The following is a 24049-nucleotide window of genomic DNA, read 5'->3' on the forward strand; positions in this document are numbered from 1 at the left end:
GTGGACCTGTTGGCTCGGAATCCGCACTGCGATTCTGGACAGACGCTCTCTGCAAGTACCTGGAGCCTCTTCAGTGCAACTCGGGCAAACAGCTTTCCTACAATGCTAAGGAGAGAGATGCTGCGGTAATTATTGCAGTCACCCCTGTCGCCTTTGTTCTTGTACAGCGTGACAATGTTTGCATCCCTCATGTCCTGTGGTACTTCACCTTCTCTCCAGCAGAGGCAGAGGATTTCATGCAGCTCAGTGGCGATGATCTCTTTGCAGCACTTTAGGACTTCAGCAGGGATGCTGTCTTTTCCTGGTGTCTTGCCAAAGGCAAGGGAGTCCAGGGCCATGTGAAGTTCTGCTAGGGTTGGTTCACTGTCAAGCTTCTCCAACACAGGCAGGTACTCAATGTTGTTCAGTGCTTCTTCGGTTACTGCATTTTCTTGGGAATATAGCTCAGAGTAGTGCTGTACACAGCGTCTCATCTGCTGCGCCCGGTCCTGGATGACCTCACCTGTGGCAGACTTCAGAGGGGCAATTTTCCTCTGTGTTGGACCTAGGGCCTGCTTGATACCGTCATACATCCCCTTGATGTTGCCCGTGTCAGCTGCTATCTGTATCTGGGAACAGAGTTGGAGCCAATAGTCATTAGCACATCTCCTGGCAGTCTGCTGGACTTTGCTGTGACAATGAATAAACTGCCATTCATCAACAGTGAGGAAAATGCACTCTTCTTATGCTCAAAGGCACCTTGTCCACAGCCATGGCACCGAAAACAGATGTCACTCTTTACTCCTGCTGAACTCTTGCATAAATGAATACCTAAGTAGGGAACCTATTTTTTCTCATGTAGTTTAATCATGTTTGCTTGGTTTTGTTTATAATGTGAGTCCCCTGCATCCCCAAAAGCAGATGTTAAGGGAGGAATGAAACTTGGAGAGAAGACAGACCTAGGCAAAATGTTGATGGCCAGAAGGAAATATTTTGCAGATTCCAGGGACAAAATGGAGTTCTGTGATATTACTGTAATTAGTTTGTGGAACTCTTTGCCACAGGAAGTAGTGATGGCATCTTGCCTGGATGCCTTTAAGAGGGGATAGGACAAATTTCTGGAGGAAAAGTCCATTTTGGGTTACAAGTCATAGTAGGTATGTGAAAGCTCTTGGTTTTAGAGGCAGGCTGCCTCTGATTGCCAGAAGCAGGGGAGGGCACCGGGACACAGGTTGTGTCTGTTGTCTTGTGTGCTCCCTGAGGCATTTGGTGGGCCATTGTGAGATACAGGAAGGTGGACTAGATGGGCCTTTGGCCTGATCCAGTGGAGCTTTTCTTAGGTTCTTATGTTCTTACATACTGTTCATGAGTGGGGTGGACCAGTGGCGTACCTGGGGGCTGTGGCACCCTGGGTATAAACAGTACAATATCACGTGATATTGTACAACATAGTGTGTTGGCAACCTTGAGTCTCGAAAAACTATGGTATCGCGCTCTGAATGGTGGTTCTGGAACAGCGTCTAATGTGGCTGAAAAGGCCTATTCGGGAGTGACAATCCCTTCCACAACGGGAGCAAGTGCAGTCTGTCCCTTGTCTGTCTCCCTGGCTATGGGCCTTCCTTCTTTGCCTCTTTGCCTCAGACTGTTGGCCAAGTGTCTCTTCAGACTGGGAAAGGCCATAATGACACCACATAACATCAGTTCTGGGAAGCATGTGCACGCTCACAGCAAAATCACCCTAGCCACTGTTGTAAGTGCCCAGGCAGCAGGTGCACTAGTCACTCCCTGACTTGGGAAGCAACTTGAGTGTGTGCTCATAGGTACAGCTGGAGTCTGCCTTCAAATGACACCCAGGGCTAGCGCCTGGCTTATTATAGCCTGGATATGTCATTGAGGTGAACCTAGAAAGGACATTTGGGGAGTTGTAAGTTAAAGAATTCCAAAAGGTGGCCAGAAGTCTTGCAGGGAGTGCTAATGTTCTACATTGATTGAACTTTATCAACAAAGCCACTGATCACATTTAATAGTCCTAAACTGAGTTCATCTGTCCTGTGGTTTGTGTACTATGACTGCTTCATAGACTGTGGTGTTCAGTTCTATGAGAAATGCTTTAGAAAGATGGGAGGCTTTGCTCCACAGCAGGAGATTAGTCGAGATGGGTTGCAGCTCGCTCTGGGCTTCACAGTTCAATGTATCACACTAGTTTCTCTTGACACTTCCTTTCCGAGAGGAAGGGGAATAGCCTATTTTTCAAGCCCGTCTTCATTACATGCACACACAAAACAAAATCACTGTTGTACTATTATTCTGGGGCCTCCACATAAATTCTTTTGAAGCTTTGAAACCCTTGTGGTGACTTAGAAGGCTTGAAGGTGATTAAAATTTTAGGAAGCAACTTTGTAATAGAAGCTTTTGAGAGGTCTTACATATTTCATGGCATAACCATTTTCTGCAAAGGCAGTCAGAAACATCCGTTTGTTATTCCCATTGGAACCACTTTGTCTTAAGAACCCCTCCCACCCCAAGTCCCTGATTCTTCCACCATTTGTTTTGAAATTCATCCAAACAATTCCACAAGTAAAGGATAACTGAAGACCCAATCCTATCCAAATTTCCAGCATCGGTGCAGCCACATTGCAGCCCTGAGGTAAGGGAACAAATGTTCCCATACCTTGAGGAGGCCTCTCTGACTGCTTCCCCACCACTGCTTCCCCATGCCCCATTGGCATGGCTGCACCGGCACTGGAAAATTGGATAGGATTGGGCCCTGAATCTACTTCAGGACTTTCCCACAGAAGTGACTTCGTATGAATCAGACCATTGTTCCATCTAGGTCAGGGATCAGCAACCTACAGCCTGTGGGCTGGATCCAGCCCACCACCCAAAGTCATCTGGCAGTACAGAGCTCAGCTTGAGAGGCAAAGCCTCCTGCCCGATTTGCCACGTGCTAGACAGAGCCTCCTGCTCTCTCTCTCTCTCTCTCTCTCTCTCTCTCTCTCTCTCTCTCTCTCTCTCTCTCTCTCTCTGTGTGTGTGTGTGTGTGTGTACTTAAGAAAATGCCCTAATAAACTGAGTGAAGGTTAAACTGTGGTGATGTTTAAATGACGATTCAGGCACAAGTCATGAGGTTTTACTGAGCAGCCTTTCAGGTGAATCGGATAACCATGATTCGGTGCTAAGGGTTAAATGATGCCAAGCCAAATTCAGTCAATATTAATAGTGTGAGTTACTGTTTTTTGTTTTGGTTTTGGCAAGAAAACAGTTTCCCACAATTCCACTGTTTACGACAACATAGGCTTTGAGTGCATCTGTAGTGACAAGTCACCTCTCTCTACCTGCAGGGATTTAAGTCTGTTCACTATCTGTGACTATTTCCTGTCATTTCTTTAACTTATTTGTTCTGGATCTTATTAGTTGTGTCATACAACATACAGCTTGGTTTTGCTGCGCTATAGCCTACAGCACTTGTTCATTCTCTTCCTGAGCTAGCACTATACAATATTCTGCTATATTCTTAACTCCCAGACCTCCTCCCCTTGCTTGTCTTTGTAAAAGGGGAAAGGTGCAAAAACACCCACCCCAGTAATACCTTGGGGTCAGTGGGTAGAACTGTACCATCAGCCAGACTCCCTTTCACAGTTGGCCTAATGTGGAAGCAAGTGGATCCACTGGCACAGTTTTCTCTAAGGCAGAGTGAATACTAAAGCTGCTGTGCACCTTTGGATAGCAAGGGCCTTGGCAACACATGATAGTTTCTGTTTTATATATAATGTTTTTTCCACATTATGGATAGGAGCAAATGCCCTGCAATCATTGTCTTTGGATTGCAAATGGAAAAATGTCGCTTCTTATTGTGTTTTTCTGTTGTACAAATAAAACCATGGCCTTTCTATCCTTCAGTATGAGATGCCCTTTTAACGTTCATTAAATAGGAAAAGAGAAGAGGCATGGAAGCTGGACAGTGTGAAAATATGTGTTGTACCTGAGCTGGGCTGACAGGCAAAGGCAATTAAATTTGCTCCAGTAACAGTCACATAACTTACCGACAGGAGCTGTGAGTGACCACCAGGAAGGAGTAATCAATAGTACTGTGACTTCCTGCAGAGATAGCCAGCTCAGTGGCCTGCTGAGACTGTAGCTGTGACTAATTGGCAAGACACAATGCATATTCCAGCTTGGATGCCTTAATTGATGTTAGTTGTACCTTGGACTGCTGCTTGTCCTGTCGCTGTCATTTGTTTTCAATAAGTACAACCTGAGGATGTGAACAGGACTCTAGGAGAGTGAACACTAACCACTAACATACTTGACTCTTCTCGTTCCTGGCTGTCAGTGGGAGGTAGGAGTGGAGTGGATGAGCAGGTAAAGGCATTGATACAGGTGGGTACTGTTCCTGCACATTTGAAGGAGGTGGTGGGAGTCTTCTCTTTCAAAAGCCCTTCTTGAATCCCACAATGTTAGATAATACTAGCTAGTCCAGTTTTGGGCAAGTTGCTCCAGCACTCAGTAACATCTCAATACCAGATTTTTTTTCCTGGATGATGCCAATTTTCCTTGATCAATTTCAGTCTAAGTTTTCATGTCTTTGGTATTTTATGGCCCAATCCCGTGCCAGCTAGCACTGGCAGTATGGGCATGCACACTGTCGCAAACGTGGCATGAGGCACATTGTGACAGTGTGGTCCATATACCTCAGGAAAAGGGGGCAGGGGGGCAAAACCTCCAGGGCGTAGGCCTCCAGGGGTCCCAGGCCATGACAAAACAAACAGTACAGTACAGAACAAATTTATTCAGGGTTGCTGTATTAATCCACTTCCAATCCACTTCTTTTAGCCCAGTACATTCTGGAGACTGCCATTTGTTAAGAGTTAAAGTTCTGACAGCTGTCAGATACCTTAACAAACTACAGCCCCACCACCCCAAATGTATTTGGGGAATAGAAGTGCATTGAAAGTGGATTAAATCTTCTCCATAAGCACCAACATGCATTAATACAATTCAAACTTGGGAAAGTGAAACTTACACCTTCAGACCAGAACTACTAGGCCAGACCAGAACAGAAATTCTGTTCAGTTCACAGAATTCCTAAGCCCTAATAGTCAGCTCCATCCCTTCTCCTAGTTCAGTGCTTCCCAAACTCCTATAAGGGAGTTGGGAGCACTGTAAGTGTATGCAGGGGAGGAACTATGCAGCAACACATAAGAACATAATAGATTTGTACAACGGCATTATAATATTAGCCATTTTGTTCTCAATACCTTTTCTAATGATCCCAAGCATAGAAATTGGCCTTCTTTACTGCCGCCGCACATTGGGTCGACACTTTCATCGACCTGTCCACCATCACCCCAAGATCTCTCTCCTGATCTGTCACAGACAGCTCAGAACCCATTAGCCTATATGTGAAGTTTTGATTTTTTACTCCAATGTGCATGACTTTACACTTACTTAAATTGAAACGCATCTGCCATTTTGCTGCCCATTCTGCCACCTTCCCACCTGGGCAGCTGAGGAGCTGCACACCTGAGGTTGGGACGAAGCCTGATCATCCCCAGAAGTCTCCCCATGGTCCTTCTCTGCCTGCCTCTGCTTCTCCAGGTCAACCACCAAGGCTTCAAGGGAGCGGATGCGTTCCCTGAGTCCCTGGAGCTCCTTGCACCGAGGACACACCCATGACTTATGCCCCAGAGGCATAACACAATCTCCAGTGCCGAACTCCTGGAGGTTCTGGGTGGTCCGGGGAGCACTCCGCAGGCTGCTTGCACCTCCAACCATGTTAAAAATAGAAAAAAAAAGGGTACTTCCAGTTTTCATTGGTTTTCAGAACTCTAGCGCTGGAGGCTGGTGAGAAAAAAGAAAACCCTCCCCAGTGTGATCCTGGGGATCATGTTGCTGCTTTCCTCCCTCCCTGCCCATTAAAGGGGCACAGACAAGTGCTTCCTTAGCTGGTGGGTTGCAACTCACCAGTTTGGGAATCACTGTTCTAATTTAGGATATGCCTAGAATACAAGGCACTGGATCAAGTCTAAATATGTTTTGTCATTGTTTGAAGATGAAATTAACTGTATGGAGCACAAATAAGTCTGGAATACAGAAGAGAAAAGGAGATTGAGCAAGACAGAGAGAGAGAGATCAAACAAAGACCAGGTAAGTTTACTTCACCTGGGCTTTGTTTCAAAATCATCACATAGTAATGAGTAAGATAGTAAAAGGCAGTCCTTGGATGCCCATACTTTACTGGAAGAAGAAAAAGCAAATGAGAAGGATTTTGCTGATGAATAAGAAGAGAAATGCAGTAGCACTACTCCAAGTAAGGAAATTATCCCATTCTGATGTTTTCATTTGCTGTATTTTCAGCATTGCTCATGCTAATTTAAAACTGTTGATTAAAAACTTGTTTTAAAAATGTTCTAATGGGCACAATCCTATCCTACACTGGAACAGGCAAGCCAAAAGGCTTGCACTGTATCCAGCGCAGGAAAGTGGCCAGAAGCGGCTCAGCCAGAGGCAAGGGGAAACTTTTCCCCTCACCCCTGGATAAGGGCCACTGGCCCCTATGGATCTCCTTGGACTTGTGCCACCACCTGAGGAGAGCAGAACGGGGAGGAGAGTGGAGCGGCTTGAAGCCACTTCATTCTCCCCGGGAATGGGGGTTGGGATCCGGCATAACTGTCGGATCCCAGCCCCACTCCCTGCCTACCTGCCCTCCCTCCCCCCGCCCAGGAACGCCTCCCTCCCGCCTCCCCGTTGCCTACCTTTTCTTCTTGTGTCGGCCCAGCTGGGCCCCACCAGATTGCAGCACGGGTCTATTTTTAGGATTGGTCTGTTAATTGCTTTGTTCTGTCATGAATCACCTTGACTATTTTATTGGACAGGTATGGTAGAAATACCTAAAACAATAAATGCATCTGCAGGCCAATAACCCTCCTTCAGAGAAATACAAGAAAATGAAACAGAACAAAGGCTTTATATGACCTTTAATTTGGTAGGATTACTTGGGTGAAAGGAGAAATTGGCATCAACATCTTGAATAGCCATGGATGAGGTCTTCTTGTTTGATTTGCTTGCTTGCTTGCTTCCTACTTTGTCGGTTCAATATGCGGATAGCAACTGATAGAATGAGTTGACCCATAGACATAAGATATAGGAACAAGTTACTTGCAATGCTCACAAAGTTATTTTTGAGGTTTCCAAATGGCCCATATTGGAAAGTGCTGCTCCTTAAATGAAAGGAATTAATCTGATATAAGAGATCTTATAGAGAAGTTGCTCTTTTCAAGGCAGTTTTCTCAATTTTTTTTAACTTTTTAATATGACACTGGTATGTCACATTAAAACTGTAACAAAAGTTTATAGACATGTACTTTAACAAAAGTAATGTGCGAATAGTATCAAAGAAATCCAGAAATTAAAGGTATCTTTAAAGACATTAAAGATATATGGTGTTCCTAACTACGTATATTTACTGTGATTGTGAAACATAGCTAAAATTGTCTTTATTAGGGCTGAGCATATGTTCCCATTCATTTTTGACATTCTGCAGGCTGACTGCGCCTTACATTACCCTCTGCCTGCCTTCTGTTTTAACTCAGAGAATATTTTCTTTTTTTTAATTGGAATGTCTGCAATTGACTGCTATTTCCACCTTCTCCTTCGCCTTATGAGTTTCTGATGCACAGAAATGCACATCACATTGATTGCACATCACAAATGCACATCATGCCAAGAGGAATTCTGATGAGAAGATGCAATTTCATCAAGATTCTTTTTTGTGGGGATTTTTTGAAAATCAATGAGCATATGTACTCATATACACTGATAAACTCTGAAAGGGGGACAGATGCAAGTCTAGAACAACCATAAACTCGACATGTAGAACAGTCTGAACAGAGCTCATACATTGAAAACGGAAGTGTGGTAGATTGCTAACACCAAGTCACTGCTGCCCCATGAACAAGATCAGGTAATTGGACACCTTTGGAATCCAGTAAGGCAGTGTTCTTCAGCTTTGGGGTTGGTACCACAATGGGGTCATGAAGCCTCAGTTGTGGGGTTGCGGCATCTTATGGGAATGAAAAAGGTTAAAGATCACTAAACTAAAGCATTTCCAGATAGAGAGGGAGGCATCTGATGTACCCCTTCAGGTACCAGGAGACTGTGTTGCCAACCTGCTCAGGTTCTTAGCAATTGTGCTAAAAATAGCTTTCACTAGTGCCAGACTTCATGGTAACTTGTTCTCTCTAGTAAGAATAGTTGGTTACAACAAACAGTGCTGGGAGGGCATTATGGGGGTGCAGGTGGGCGGATAAAGTTCTGAAAGAGGGCGGGAGCAGGAGTGGGGTCTCTAGCCTCATACTTTATTAAATTATTTATATATTGGGGTCGTGGCATGGAAAAAGTTGAAGATCACTGCTGTAAGAAATTCTGAGGGGGAAAACTTCATAAACATTCCTAGCATTGCTTGTTGCAGGAGGCAGAGATAACGTTCTGCATTTTTGCAAGGATGTATGGAACTTGGAGTTAATAAGAGCTGCTCCAGGCTTGGATTTTGAACAAGTGTTGAGCCAAGGAAAAAACCAGATGTGGGAATAGAGTTATGCACTGGCGGGATTCCAGAGGTGATTATGTGCAACTTGTTTGGAGCAAACAACCTATTGGCAATCAACTGAAAAGAATCTGAATGGTTATTCTTTATATGGGAATGCTTTTTGGTTGTTTCTTCATCTCCTAATCTAGAAGAGCCTGAGTCTTCCAGCCCAAAAGTACTGCACTGTAGCAGGTCTTGGTTTGTAAATCACAAAACTGAACAAAAAATAGTATTTCTGAAATCAGCAGCAATTCAGGTTTTGGTAAACTTTGTGCAAGGGTTCTGTGGTGGACTCCCGCTCATACATACGCACATGAAAGTTGCTACTGAACTGGAGCTCAGGCTCACTTTGCATGTACGAGGAACAGAGGCTGCAGAAAGTGGCAACTCCCCTTCACCACCTGTCCGCTGCTATCATGAAGAACAAACATGCAATGTTCCTTCTCAATTGCCATGCGCCTCTCAGTGGCACTGCGGTGCAGGAAGTGGAACTTGCAGAGAGAGCTAACAGGAAGGAGCTGTGCAGCTGAGCTAGTGGGCAAAGCAGGACTCTGATGCACTCTTAACGATGGCTTCCACTACCTTTTTGCTGCCACCTGAAAGGGCCAGTATCAACAATTGGCTCAGATTGGTAATGGGTACTCTGCTAGTATATGGGCACTGAAAGATGCTCAGCAAAGCTGATGCTGCCCTGTCTGAGACTCCTCATTGGTGTTTTAGGGTGTGAAAACAGAAGTGTTGTCTTCTCACCTGACTTTCAATCTTTTCTAGTGAGATCCATCACTGGAGTGGGAAGATAAACTACACAAAGTCTTGTGGTTCCCTCTGGTGGCTTTGGCTAGATCATGCAGCACTTACTGAATTCACCTTGGGTTTTAGCTTTGTATGGTATAGACATCCTCCATCCAGAGCCAATGGTCGCTGGTCTGCTTCAAGCAGGCAACATGTTGAATCATTGCTGTGGTTTCCTGCCATAGGACAGATTCACGCTGAAGCTTTTGCAAAGCTGATTCAGTGTTTTAGATCCAACCCAGAAATGGGAAACTGTGCATTTGAAGATAAAGTAAAATATGGTGTGTTCTGGGTTGTCCATGCTGTGAATTGTGTGACCCATGTCTGGCACAAAAGATTATTGTGTGCATTGGTGCTAAATGGCTGGCAAAAATCGAGTTCTCTGGATAAGCACCCAGTTCATGATTGTCTGGGGCAGGACCGAGGACTGCACTCATGTGCTTGTCTGTTCTGCAGTGCTTCAAACGCAGGACTAGAAACGCAGCACTGTAGAAATTCAGGAAGTAGGTATAGTTAGTGTTCGCATACATAATTACAGGGAAGTAAATTCCATGCGGAAGAGTCAGTGTGGAATCACAGATATTTATGTATTTGTTACTTCACATTAATGCCACACTCTTTCTCTAAAGTAACCATTTTCAACCTTTTTCAACTCACAGCACACTGTCAAGGCACTAAAATTGTCAAGGCTCACTCCCAGTTTTTTACTTACATTAAATTACTACATTACAATTAATTTTTAATTAATATAATTAATACAATTTAATCATTACATGACAAAGGACACAATCCTAACCAGGTCCACTCAGAAGTAAGTCCTATTTTGTTCAATGGGGCTTACTCTCAGGAAAGTGTGGTTAGGATTGCAGCCAAAGACTTGGGGAAGGGGGGGAATGTGCCTGTGGGACTTGCTTCTGAGTAGACATGCCTAGGATTGGGCTTTTGGTTGCACTCTTTTTTCTCAAATACAGGAGCAGGCAACTGGCACTTCTCTCTCCTCCTCTCCCCCACCTACCCCCTCCCACAGGCACATTCCCCCCATCTCATAATTGCAGTTAGCACCTCTCCTACTATCCCTCCTTCCAAAGGTCCAGAATCACTTGCCTCACATCCCCCCCCCAAATTGCCTGCTCCTGTATTTCAGAAAAAAGTGTGACTAGTAGACACTTTGCCCAATCCTAGGCATGTCTACTCAGAAGTAAGTCCCATTATAGTCAATGGGGCTTACTCCCAGGAAAGTGTGGATAGGATTGTGGCCCAACACCCCTCCTCTGAAAGGCAAAGCCAAGGCAGGGAGGTTTGCTTTGGGGAGCTGCAGGCGATTGTGGCAAGGAAAAGGGACTTTAGTGGACCCTCAGTCAGCCTATTCTTAGGCTGGTGGCCTCAGCAGACTCACTCACTTCCTAACTGCTTGCCTGCCTGGCTTCCTCCTTCTCACTGGGCCCAGACTTCCTCCAGGCTTTTCTGGTTGCCCAATCAGCAGGCAGGGCAGACAAGGGACTTGATACCCAATCCTAGGCATGTCTACTCAGAAGTAAGCCCCATAATAGTCAATGGGGCTTACTCCTAGGTAAAGGAGGATCAGGTTGCAGCCTTCCTCTTGCTCACAGCAGGAGATGCAAACAGCCTCGGCTGCTCCTTTTTCGCTGCCATGTGAGGGTCAAAGCAGCTGCTTCTCCTGCCCACGGCTGCTGCCTGCCTCCTCTGGCCCCACGGCACACCTGAGGCTGCCTCGCGGCAACTAGTGTGCCATGGCACAGTGGTTGAAAACCGCTGCTCTAAAGAAATCACAGCAGCTTAATATGATTCTCAGAACAGTCTCCTATCCTGGCATTTTACTGCTTCTGCTATAGAATTGTATCATGTATTTTTTGCTAGACCAAAAGGGCTTCATGTAGTGAAGATCATCTTGGATTATTCCTTGGATAATTCACCATCAATCTAATGTCGGTTGCAGGTTTATTGTGGGAAAAATATGGGACAACTCCATGTATACCGTCTTGAACTCCTAGGAAGAAGAGCAGGATGAAGATATAAGAAACAAAATGTTATTTTATTTTATTTTTTAGAGCAACCTGATGACTTTCTGTTATGCATCTTTGATGCCCATAGGTGAATTCACATAGCCATTCTTCTCTGATGCTTAGTGGAACCTGACAAAGAGATGGATCTACAAGCAAACACAGGAAAGATTCAAACTGCTTTCATTTTTTGTAGAGCCTGTCCTATGACTTGTTTGAACATCCTTAAGTCAGTGTGAGTAGGGGGAAAGAAAACCAATATTCTTTTGAATCTAAATCCTCTTGAGTATAGATTAATATCTGAGGCTACCATATGCTAAATAGTACGTGGAGCTTATTATTGCCAGAACATACCAAGATCCAGGTCTACAGAGCTTGCGTCATGAGTACACTTCTGTACTGCAGCGAGTCATGGACTCTTCACTCACAACAGGAGAGGAAACTAAACGCTTTCCACATGTGCTGCCTCCGACGCATCCTTGGCATCACCTGGCAGGACAAAGTTCCAAACAACACAGTCCTGGAATGTGCTGGAATCCCTAGCATGTATGCACTGCTGAAACAGACGCCCGCGTTGGCTCAGTCATGTCGTGAGAATGGATGATGGCCAGATCCCAAAGGATCTTCTCTATGGAGAACTCGTTCAAGAAAAGCGCCCTACAGGTAGACCACAGCTGTGATACAAGGAAATCTGCAAAAGGGATCTGAAGGCCTTAGGAGTGGACCTCAACAAGTGGGAAATCCTGGCCTCTGAGCGGCCCGCTTGGAGGCAGGCTGTGCAGCATGGCCTTTCCCAGTTTGAAGAGACACTTGGCCAACAGTCTGAGGCTAAGAGGCAAAGAAGGAAGGCCCATAGCCAGGGAGACAGACCAGGGACAGACTGCACTTGCTCCCGGTGTGGAAGGGATTGTCGCTCCCAGATTGGCCTTTTCAGCCACACTAGACGCTGTTCCAGAACCACCTTTCAGAGCGCGATACCATAGTCTTTCGAGACTGAAGGTTGCCAACATTCACGTGGAGCTTATTATTGCCCACACTCAGAGCTCGATCCAAATGGGGTCTTACTGGCCCAGCACTGGTGTGCAGTGTTGCAACCGAAGGCATGTCTGCAACAGCCTGTGCTGTTCCAATGCCAGAGCTGGCTCAGTGCAAGCCCATGCTCAGCCAGCACTGGGCAGAGGACGGGGGACTGCCACTTGAAGCTCCAGGCTAGTGCCAGGTGGTGGAGTGGTAAGTCTGGGTGGGGGGAGGTGTTCTGATGTAGGGAGGGAGGGCAGAAATGGCAGCAGGCTCTGCAGCCATATCCTAACCCCCAACATGGGTCTCCTCAAATCTGTACCTGCTCAGTAGCCATGTCAAGGAGAACCATCAGGGCCTCCTGGGGATTACATGGGGTAAGGCAGTGTAAGTTCCCTAACCCTGAGTAGCCCTGGTGCTGCTTCCCAGTCCCATGGGATGCAGCAGTAGCCATTTCGGTGCTGCTTGCAGCCCTTGGCGCTGGGAAGCATTGGATTGGGATGCTCCTCTCCAAGGTTTCAAACACCCCTCCCCAGATCTACCTGGAGATGCTAAGGACTGAACCTAAGATTGAGTTATAACAACTCTTTATGGCTGTAGTGGATATTACTTTTCTCAATTGAGTGGGTGGGAGTAAACTATTTCACTACTACCTGAAAGTGTTTCCTTCAATTTATAACCTGGTGCTGTGTTTGCTTGCTAGATCTGAATGCAAATCACATCCTCCTTTGTCATGGTTTTTTATTTCTTCAGTGGTTTTGCTGTTATCTGCATCAGGACATTACGGGGCTTTACAGCATTTATTAAGTAATACTGTCAACTGTGTTAAAGAGAGACAAAATGCCACCAGAAAGATAAACCAGCGACATTTGAAGTCATTTTGAAAAAGGAATTGTCTCAAAAGACTAGATTTGGTTTATGTTTTGTGATTCTGGCTTTACTTAGCAGATAAGACTTGCATGTAAATTGATTGTTAATCTCTTGATGCATCACAATTTGTTATATATTTTTTTCCTTTTCCTTTTATCCATATATTAATATTAAAACATCAAACTAACTTCACTGCAGGTTTAGCACATCTCTTTGACTGCTGAATTCTTCATTTGCTTTGACCCAGCTATGTTTAGATAGTGAGGCACATTCTGACTTGAATTAAAATGAAGTTTAATTTCAATGGATCAAATTCAGGCTTCTTTAACTGTGCACACAGGTGAGTAACTGCACTGTCAAGGGATAACTAGGATGTGACGCACACTGATCGTACATCTTGTTAAACACAGTAGTTTTAGATGGATGCTGTTTGCATTTTCAAGTGAAGTTGAATCATCAAGGAATAAGACTAAAAAAATGCAAGCTTGTTCATGAATATCAGAAGTTCCATGAGTCCATGGGATATGCTGGCAGATTGTGAAGTCTGCCAGTTTATCCCATGGTCTGCCATCAAAACCGCCTCTCGAATGCTGTGTGGAGTGCCTGCCTACCCACCCACCCCACCCCTGTACAAAAGCCAGGAGTCTGCATGTTGTCAGCAGCACCCTGTAGACCAGCGGTTTTCAAACTCTCAGAGAGAGTTTGAACCGCAGTAAGTTCTTGTCGGGGGGGGGGGGGGCAGTGACACGATCCCCAGGATCACGTTGCTCAGAGGGCTGCAGGGACTGGGATGTACTCACCAGTCCCTACAGCAGCCTTCCTGGGGTGCAGGGAGTCCTGCATGAATGTCTGCAGGCAGGGCCTCTGAAAAGAATATTATCAGGGGGGACAAAGTTTCCTTTGGGCCCCTTCCCAAAGGTGGAGGGGGTAATGGGGGTAGGCAAAACAGGGGACAAAATAAGGTAGGGAGAGGGGGCTGACAGCCAGAATAGTCTTAGGAGACCAGGTCCACATCAGGATTGCATCAAAGCTTCTTGATGCGGAGCACAGGTCTACCTGACCATGTGGCACTGGCAGCTAGGTAAAGAAATATGGAAAACCAAACACACTCCTTAAAGCTCTCTAAAATCTTTGAAATATGGAAAATCTAGTGCAGAAATTGAGCATCTTCATATTTGGATTCACACTAGAATGGACAATGTGCTGCATGCACCGAAATGAACTTCTGCGGCAACTGTAGCCCTGCAGCTGGGTCCCTGAGTGCCTATACACTCCTTCATGGCCAGTGGATCTACACACCAGAGAGCTACTGCAGCAGGCCAGTTTCCTCTCAGACTGTGTTAAGGGGGTCAAGGATGCATTCCTAGGCCTGGTGTGTATGGCTTGCAGCAGCAGTTGCCACTGCATGCGTGGTTGTACCCCCAGCATCATGCTGGTGATGCAAGGCAGCAAATGCAGGTGAGATAGGAAAATGTCAGGTCCCAGGAACTTTCTGGGCCCCCTCCTTTAGCTCCTGGGCCCGCTTTCTGACCCTGGGCCCAGATACAAATTACCCCCTTTACCCCCCTCTCCTAGGCCCTGTTTGCAGGGCTCCCCAGTTCTTGAAAAGTGAAAGTGCAGCGATCGCACTCCACTTCCGCAAAACCAGAAGTGGAACATGATTGCTGCGCTTTCACTTTTCAAGACATGGGGAGCCCTGCAGACCCTCATGTAGGGTTCCCCAGGAGACTGCTGTGGGGACAGGTAAATAAATGTCAGTCCCTGCAGTCCCCTTAGAGACACAATCCTGGGAATCGCGTCGCTGCCTTCTCCCTGTCCCTTAAGGGGAAAGTGGACAGGGTTCACAGGTTGGGGTGTTGCAATGCTCCAGTTTGAAAAGCCCTGCTGTAGACTGGCTACCAATCCAGGTATGTTGGTGATTGGGGGCAGAACAGGCTGGGCCAGGGTGGATCGTGGGTGGTTCCTGGTGGCAGTGACATCCACCAGATCCAACACTTCTGTTCCAGGCCTGGTCCTAACAGATCTACACCAGAAAAATAGCCAGGGCTGATCAGGGTTGGCACATAGAAGGCCAGGTGGTATCAGAGGAACAATGTAAAAGTTTTCTTCACTTACCCCTCTTGGCTGGTCTGGTCCCCTGCTGGCATGCAGTATTTGGTGGAGAGTGCGCTGGTGGCCTCAAATCTTGCACACCATTGGGGGATAGGATTGGACTGCCCCTCTTGGGCTTGCCACTCTGGTGCTATTTGTACCAGATTGCAGTATAGCACATCCTTAGGTTGTCGAAGGATTTTGCCTAAAGTGGAGCAAATTTTGGCATGAATCCTCAACTCTTCAAGAGACTGCAAGGGAAGACAATATTTCTAAGAGACAAATGGAATTTCTTGGCAGTGATCCAACACACCCCGCAATCATTGAGTAATGTATGTGGATGCACGAGTGAGTTTCTCAACCAAGTGTAAGATTGTGGTTATTTTTTTGGCTACACTCAAATGTTGACAAAATCTGCATCATGTCACAAGTTCAATTCCTTGCAACGATAAATTCTTAGGACGCAATCCAACAATGTGTTGGTATTAGACCTTCACATGCAGGCATGTTTATTGGGTGAGGTTTTTCTCTTCCATCACCTCTGAAAACAATGAAATGCCAAGCGACTTTTTATACTCTCTGAATGTGAGGAACTGCTAGAGAATAGCAGCCCAGTAGACCCTTGCGCACAAAATGTATTCCATTATTTATCGTTTATTTATTACATTTAAGAAGCGACCTTTCTCTTAGAAAGTGCCCAAGGCAAACAAAATTGCAAACTCCAAATGAAACAATTCAGATCACAGAACAGATCAATGAGAACCTGCCAAGATAAAAGTAATAACTGCAGACAATATAAACTGAAAAAGTCAGCAGTAAAAATATCAATATGCTAAGAAGACTGTGAGATGTGGATATTCTTGGTGTGTTTTTTTTTTTCCTGCTTGATATTTCAACTAATGCATAGAGGGAACTGGAGGTGCTTCGCTGAAGGAGCCATTCCTTAATAGAAGTGCCATCACTGAAAAGTCCCTCCTCTGATCCCTTTCTGAGAGCGAAAGACAGCACCTGAAGCAAAGTGTTGTTTACAAGTGTTTGGGAGAGCTCGTCTGGATAAAATATTACATTGTTTTGCAGTAGGCTTTGGCTGCTTCCATGATCAGTGCCACACTGGTTAGATGTGGGTGCTAATAGGGTGCACTACAATTGGACAAGGTCTGGCTTAATGCAGTTGAGTCTCAATACCCTATATCACTGTTGCATGTGTAAAGCTTCTCAATGGATTAGGACTAGTGTGTTTAACTGGAAAATACTATACATAGCAAAGAAACTTGTCATGGAGAACTCAATGCACTAGACAAAACAAGAAGTGGAAATGAGTATGAATACTGATAGGATCATCTACCTCTTGTACTCTCCCTTCCTTCCAAACATCTAGTACAGGAGCTCATTGCATCTCCTTTCTAGGCAGCATGACTATGAAACATGCACCTTCTATCATAAAATGAATATTAATTTACAGATCAATCTACTGGGCTGATTCTATCCACCTGATAGAAAAGGCCTGATAGCAGTCACTAAACCTTCTCAAGCAGCGCTGGCAGGGAGGTTGGAGTGACCCAACACATGGTCTGACAACCCAGGGAAGCCAATGGAGGATGCAGAACAGGAAGGGGGGAAGTTGGGATGAGGTGGGTAGAATAGGGCAGTGATGGCGGCAGGAAGGTGGCCAGATTGGGTCCAGGAAGGGGGCAGGTTTGGCATCTGCCAAATCCAAACCCCCTTCCTGAACCTGATCCTCTGAGGTGGGTCCATACAGACTTGCACAGTGATTTTACTGGTGCAGGTCCATGTAGACCTGTCCAGGTCTTGGAGGCTTATCCCCAAGTAAGGGAACAAAGGTTCCTTATGCAGAAGTGACCTCTCAAGACTGGGCAGGTCGTCTTGTCTAGAGGGTAGAGCCTCCATTTGCCTGAAGATAACATCCACAAGGTCGCCAGTTCGAGGCCACAGGCACCCTGTGACCTTGAAGCAGCTGACAAGCTGAGCCGAGTTATTCCATTTGCTCTGAGCGTGGGAGGATGGAGGCCATAATGTGAAACCGGATCAGAAAGAAACATCTGAATGTTGTGGTTCTTGAAAGATAGAACCTTCTTTCAATTGTAAAAATCCCTACGGGAATTTAAATAAGCCTGCCTATGTAAACCGCCTTGAATAAAGTCTTGAATAAAAACCAAGAAAGGCGGTATATAAATACCTGTATTATTATTATTATTATTATTATTATTATTATTATTATTATTATTATTATTATTATTATTATTATTATGACTGTAAGACTGTCCCTCTGCAGTGGATGCCATTTTGGCATGGCTGCATTGGCGGGAGAGGGAAAGGTTAGCGCTGGGCTGTTAGAGGAAGAAAAGGCAGCACAGATTTATTTTAAAAAGTACCATATCCATGTATTGAACAGAACAGAATGACTTCTGGACTGTAGGGAAAACATGAGTGGATTTCATTTAGTCAGCTGAATTAGTCTCAGAATCAACATATTGAATATTGAAAAATAGATTTTAATAAAATGTGGCCAGTGTGAAAGAGTCTCAGATCACATTCCAAAGAGTAAAGATTTGTCTGAACTCTTTGTCCAAGAAAACCAGTTATCATCATTAATATTCTCAGAATGTATCCTGCCTTTGTGAGCTCTAGCTTGTATTTAAGGGAGTATGTTAGATAATGAGATAACAGCAAGGTGATGAATTGAACGAAAACCTCTTAATCAGTCAAAAGCACACACTGGTTCCATAAATCATTTGAACTGCGAAGTTACAAAAGAGAAAAAGATACGCTTTTCAAAAACCATCAGATTTTTCCAGTGATTTTGTTGTCGTCTACGGCTCAATTCTAACTAGGCTTTGCAACAGTAGAACAGAGATTCTGCTGTCACAAATGGCCAGATGGTGGCCAATTCAGAACTGCCTCCACGTACAGTAGTGTGGTTGGTGCCTCTCTACTGTAGCTAGCTATACACAGAACAGGACTGCAGGTAATCCAGTACAGGAGGACAGCAGTAAAAGGAACAGGGTGAGGAGGGGAATGAACAGGGAAGTGTCTGATTGGGGAGGGGGCAGGAGGCAGAACGGGGAAGGGAAGGCATGGGTACCAGTGGCAGCGACAAATCACTGCAGAGGCATACCACCCCTGGGGCAAAACATGGCACGCGCCCAGGGCGCCAAATGGAGGGGGCACCTGAGCATGTACTTCAGTTGCTTCCTCACTCAGAAAGCAATTGGAGTGCATGTGCCCTCTCAGCAGCCAGCCAGCCAGGCAAAACCACCCAGCCAGCTGCGGAGTGCGCACTCACAGTCCAACTGCTTCCCCCACTGTGGAAACAACTGGAGCATGTGCGCCCTAATGGCATCATGACCCTACATGGTGTCATGATGTCAAGGCATTGCCCTGGGCACCAAAAGCCCTGGGTATGCCTCTGATTCACTGCCACCTCTGAGTATCTTAGTTCCTTTCCCTGTATCCTTTCCCTAACTATCTTTGAATCTGCACAAAGAAAATAACAAAGAAGCTGTGGGAGGGGGTAGATCCATAGGTAATAGGGTGTGCTGGATCCTATCTTCCCATTTGGCAGCCTCCCCGCCCTCTTTCTCTCCTCGGACTTGCACCAACTGCTTATGGAGCAGTAATGGGATTTAACCCCTTTCTCCTCTGAAGCCTTCTCCCCCTTTCTGGATACAGCACACACCCTTTCAGCATGATTATACCAGCAGCGGGGGGGGGGGGATTGAATTGGGCTCCTAGACTAGTATTGTTTACATTGACTGACAGCAGCTTTCCGAGGTTTAAGGGTGGGGAGGGTTTCTCAGCTGAATCTGGAGATGGGGGATGGATTGCATGTGCCCTACAGCTGGAGTGAGCTCTAAACGCCCTGGATATTGTCCTCTTGGAATGGTGCAGATGGAGGAGTCAAACAAACATTTGAGTCCTGGAGTCACATCTGTTGCCCCCTAAGCTGGTAGATAGGGGGATGTCTTTGTGTTTTGCTCCTGGTGATGAGCTATAACATGTGACATTGTGCAAATGGTCACAAAGCTCCTTTTAGAGAATGCCTAAGCAAAAAATATTAAATCCTTTTGAATTGTATTCAACAGAGCATTGTGTTCCATTGATATTATGCTGAATGTATTGTATTTTGCCATTTCTGATTCTATGCGTAAGTAAGTTTATTTCTTAGCCATTTTGGCATAATCTATTCATTTATCATTTGAAGCAATAACAAGCCTGGCTATTAACAGGGAATTTGTTTTCTGTGTTGTAAAATGAAATCAAATGGAGTAAAATGAATGATAAAAGATTCCTCATTAAGTTTGTCAGTTAAATAGACACAGTGTTGTAAGTGGAGAACAGATGCAGTGTCTTCATATTACAACTATAACTTTCATTTCTCCTTTTCCAGGTCAAGGATGGGCACTGGTAAAGAGCCAGACATAGTCCACCTGGAAGCAAAAACAGTGGATGGCCGTAAGTTATTTTGCTTCTTTTGAGTAATTTTATTATGTGTAAACCTTTTCCAAATATCGGAAGGCATCACACATGCACAGAGGTTGCATGTAACTCTCTGGGTTTGGTTTTACTGAAAGCATTAGAGCTACTCACATGTTATACTGTCATCTTTACCCAGCGTGTATTCTTTACCCAGCATGTAATTAGTCTGTGGAGCTCCTTGCCACTGAAGTAGTGATGGCACCTTGCCTAGATGCCTTTAAGAGGGGACTGGACAAATTTCTGGAGGAAAAGTCCATTATAGGTTACAAGTCATGATAGGTACGTACAAGCTCGTGGTTTTAGAGGTAGGCTACCTCCGAGTGCCAGATACAGGGGAAGGCACTAGGATGCAGTTTGTGTCTTGTTGTCTTGTGTGCTTCCTGAAGCATTTCGTGGACCACTGTGAGACGCAGGAAGTTGGACTAGATGGCCCTTTGGCCTGCTCCAGCAGGGCTCTTATGTTCTTATCTTTATACCCAACAACAATTACTGTAAGTCTGTATTTGGGTACAGTTGCTCAGGTTACTCATGTTACCCAAGTTATTCATGTGTTTCATTCATTGCAGGTATAAACTGTGTACAGTATAAATGCATTATTCGTTTTTTATAATAAACACAGGAACCATCATTCACATGGGTTTGTGTACCCGCATAGAGGCATTCTGTACCTGGGAGTAGCACAGTATGTGAACAGACCTGTTCTCAGTAGGTAGTGGTTGGATGTTCTAGAAATATAGGTTTTGTTTGTTTGTTTTTGTTTTTTCCAGTGGGGAAGCTGCATAGGTTCTGCAAGGAAAGCATTCTCTTTGTCCTTTTGAGAGATGCCGTGTAAAAATATAAAACTGAGATTTGAAGTGTAGGCTACAGTCCTGTATACACTTACTTGGGAGTAAGTCCCACTGAACTCAATTTGAAATGATAGCTGATCAAGGAATTTTCCAGAGTAGGGCTTATTGCAGTACAATGTTGGGGGGGGGGGGGGGAGTGTTGCTCCAATTAACTAAAGTTGACTTTTTCTGTGCAAAGGCCTGTGGGACTTAATGCCCTCTTGAATCAACTCAAACAAAACCTACATGAGAATAGCCTGGGTCACACTCTCTTGGCATGCACCCAACACCATGTATGCATCAGACCACAGAGAGCAATGGCAGGAGAGTTCTTAATGAAAAAATTGCTTCAAGAGTAGGATCCATGATGGCATGTGCATCATGGACATGTCCAGTTCAATTTTTAAAACAAACTAGATATTCATTTTGCATAGTATATACTTATGCATTTCAGTCTCAGTTGAAATAACATTCAGCATTAATTGTTGCAGCTTTCACTTTTAATCCCCCAGTTTACGCTTTTGCAAAGCCCAGAATGATTGACAGTATGCCAGGAAACTAAATGGCAAAAAAAAATATTTATATTTAATCGCTTCTCTTGAAGCTTTAAAATCCATTTTGACCAAAAAATAAATACATGAAACTATGGATGAGAAAGTGGCATCAGTTTCTGCATTTCCTGTTGGACGAGGCTCATAGGAAGCTTATCTTATAGTTCCATTTGCCTGGTTCTGAGTCTCTTGAGTATCACTAGGAGTTTGCAATGAGCTTAAAAATGTACTGGAAGAGAATGTCAGTGCTACAAAAAATTACCAAGTTTACCTTCTGTTGGTTCACGCAAATGCAGCTACTTTCCCAGTGTAAAGGACAGGCTCTTTCTGCAGTTTCAGCAAGCTAACATATGCCTTCTGGACAGAGATCTTTTATTTGATCTTGTTTCAGTAGCAAAGTCATACCATATTTCAATAAGTGTGATTACCTCCTTGAAACAGTCATTTTATATACTAGGAATAGGCAATCACATGCTCATGCATAGGAAAGGGACCAAACACCTTCCCAAGTAATATGTGCCCTGAGATTCTCTCTTTCTTTTGTGCATAGCAATCTCAACATATCATACTTCCTAGAACAGTATTTTTCACGGTTTGTTCTCTGCTGTACCACTTCACATGGTCCCACTATTTGAAGTACCATTGGAAGAAACTGATGATAACATCCTTAACAGTTGCTTCTGGGTTGGGAGGACAGATGCGATGCAACGAACACCAGTAAGAGGCTCAGGGTGGACAGGGTGGCTTTCTGAGTGCAGAAGAGCATGCTTTAGAGAGCTCTGCCCACTGAGTTGAGTCTCCTAGCACTGTTTTTGGTGTCAAACAGTTGCATCAAAACTGATGATGTGCCTTGACAATTTTAGCACCTTCTCAGTGTGCCATGAGATGAAAAAGGTTGAAAATCAGAAGCACTAAGTCTATGCAGGGAATCACTAAGTTTCTGTAGGAATGTTATGGGGGTTGGCGATCTGGCAGTGAGAGCATTGTCAGTGGCAACGGCACTTCCGGGTTCATGCCACTGCCACTGAAGAAGAAAAAAAAGACTTTTTGGACTTAACCATGTTCAGCGGCAGCTGGAGATGCCGCAAAAGCTGAATTCTTGCTGCCACCAAACACTGGTAAGTTCAAAAAGCCCTTTTTCTTACAAACCTGGAAGTGCTGAAGCTGCCGATAGCACCATCACTGCTGGATTGCTACCTCCCTTAAAGGAGAATACGGTAGTTCCCACTGCCCCGGGGGAGGGGGTCACAACTCTGAGGTTGGGAACCACTGTTCTAGAACCTAGACCAGCTTCTATGCTGGTGTCAGTATAACCACCAATGCACATGTCCTTTCCAACCCCAAAAGACAAGGGCACAAAATGAGGTTGGTGGTATTGGTTACCTTAGCTGTAATTAAATGCTTGTGAGAGTGGCACACATCTCTGTGCTTCAGGCTCCACTAGTTCCGGATCTGACTATGAGCTAGTCAGTGCACTATTCTTTGGAAGATCAGAGAAGAGTAGAGTACAGACTGGGCTCTGTCCTGACCTTTAAGAACTGTTTAGGATGCTGTAATCTTTTCAGCATTAGGAGTTGTGAACTGTTTCATTTTGTAGCTTATGTCTTTTCTCAGTGAGCTTATTTGTTCCAGATTTTCTTTCACTGTTGACTTTTTTTTTCTCGTTTGTAACTCTCAACAAATAAAGCCTGAATTTAATTTAACCAATTATCTTACTTTCTTACATACTGACTTTGCTTTTCCCTTAGAGATTCAAAACAATGAGCAATAAATAACATAAATGATAGAAATAAGGCATTTCAATTAGTACTTTGGAATTGTTCATAGTATTTTTCTGGCACTCCATGTATTGCTTCATTCTTCTTTCTGTGACTCCTTGGCCAGTTTTATTTCCTGTTCCGCCCTTCCATGGTCTCCTGAGATTAAGATTTCAGTGTTGCCTATTTCATCTGAATGTCTCATGTAAATTAGGAATTTTATTTCCTTCTTTGATTGCATCCTCACCTTAATGGATCCAAGTGTATGTTTTTCTTTTCCATAGTTTCTAAATGCATAAAATCAGCTGTCAGCTGCAATGCATTGTGCACTTTCATGGGAGTACAAGCCCAATCCAATCCAACTTTCCAATGTGCAGCCCCAAGGAAAGGGAACAAACATTCCCTTACCTGGAGGAGGCCTCCATGGCAGCTCCCCTACTTCAGGATGCAGTGCATGCCTTGTTGGCACAGCTGCACCAGTGCTGGAAAATTGGATAGGATTTGGCCCTAAGTCCCACTGAACTCAGTGGAACTGCATAGGATGGTGCTGTTATTTTATTTGGGTGTAATCCTAGAAATGATTTGGGCTGGCACAAGTCCCTTGCATCAGCCCAGGAGATTCACAAATGTGCCATAGGAAGCCAGGCTCTGAGAGGCTTCCAGGCTCAAGGCTTCCAGGCTCAGGTTCAAGCCAGGCTCAAGAGGTTCTCTGAAAAGCGCTGGCCTGCGGAGGCTGATGAAAACCTCCATGCTGGCTTCCTCTCTGAGGATTGTGTCGGCCCAACTGGGCCAACGTCGGCAAGAAGAAAAGGTAGGCGGGGGGAGGCGTCCCTGAATGGGGGAGGATGGGTGGTGGGCAGCCCCAGGGGCAGGCCGGGAGAGGGAGGCGGCAGTTATATCCGGCAGTTATGCTGGATCAACCCCCGTTCCCAGGGAGAAGGAGTGGTTTCAAGCCGCTCTGCTCTCCTTGGAGTTCTGTCACCTCCAGAGGTGGTGCAACTCCAAGGAGACCCATAGGGGCCAGCAACCCTTACCCAGGGGTAAGGGGAAATGTTTCCCC

General features: G+C 45.0%; 1 protein-coding gene across 3 annotated transcripts in view; it reads left to right on the plus strand.

Annotated features, from left to right (window-relative positions):
* LOC136643644 (VPS10 domain-containing receptor SorCS1) overlaps positions 1-24049 on the plus strand; it is a 483280-nt gene that overhangs the window by 340984 nt on the left and 118247 nt on the right. For all 3 annotated transcript variants that reach the window (XM_066618822.1, XM_066618823.1, XM_066618821.1), the window contains exon 6: positions 19766-19830. In XM_066618822.1, coding sequence (XP_066474919.1) covers positions 19766-19830 — 65 coding nt within the window. The remainder of the gene's footprint in view (positions 1-19765; positions 19831-24049) is intronic.

Source organism: Tiliqua scincoides, chromosome 3 (genome assembly GCF_035046505.1).
Source record: "Tiliqua scincoides isolate rTilSci1 chromosome 3, rTilSci1.hap2, whole genome shotgun sequence".
Taxonomy (NCBI): Eukaryota; Metazoa; Chordata; class Lepidosauria; order Squamata; family Scincidae; genus Tiliqua; species Tiliqua scincoides.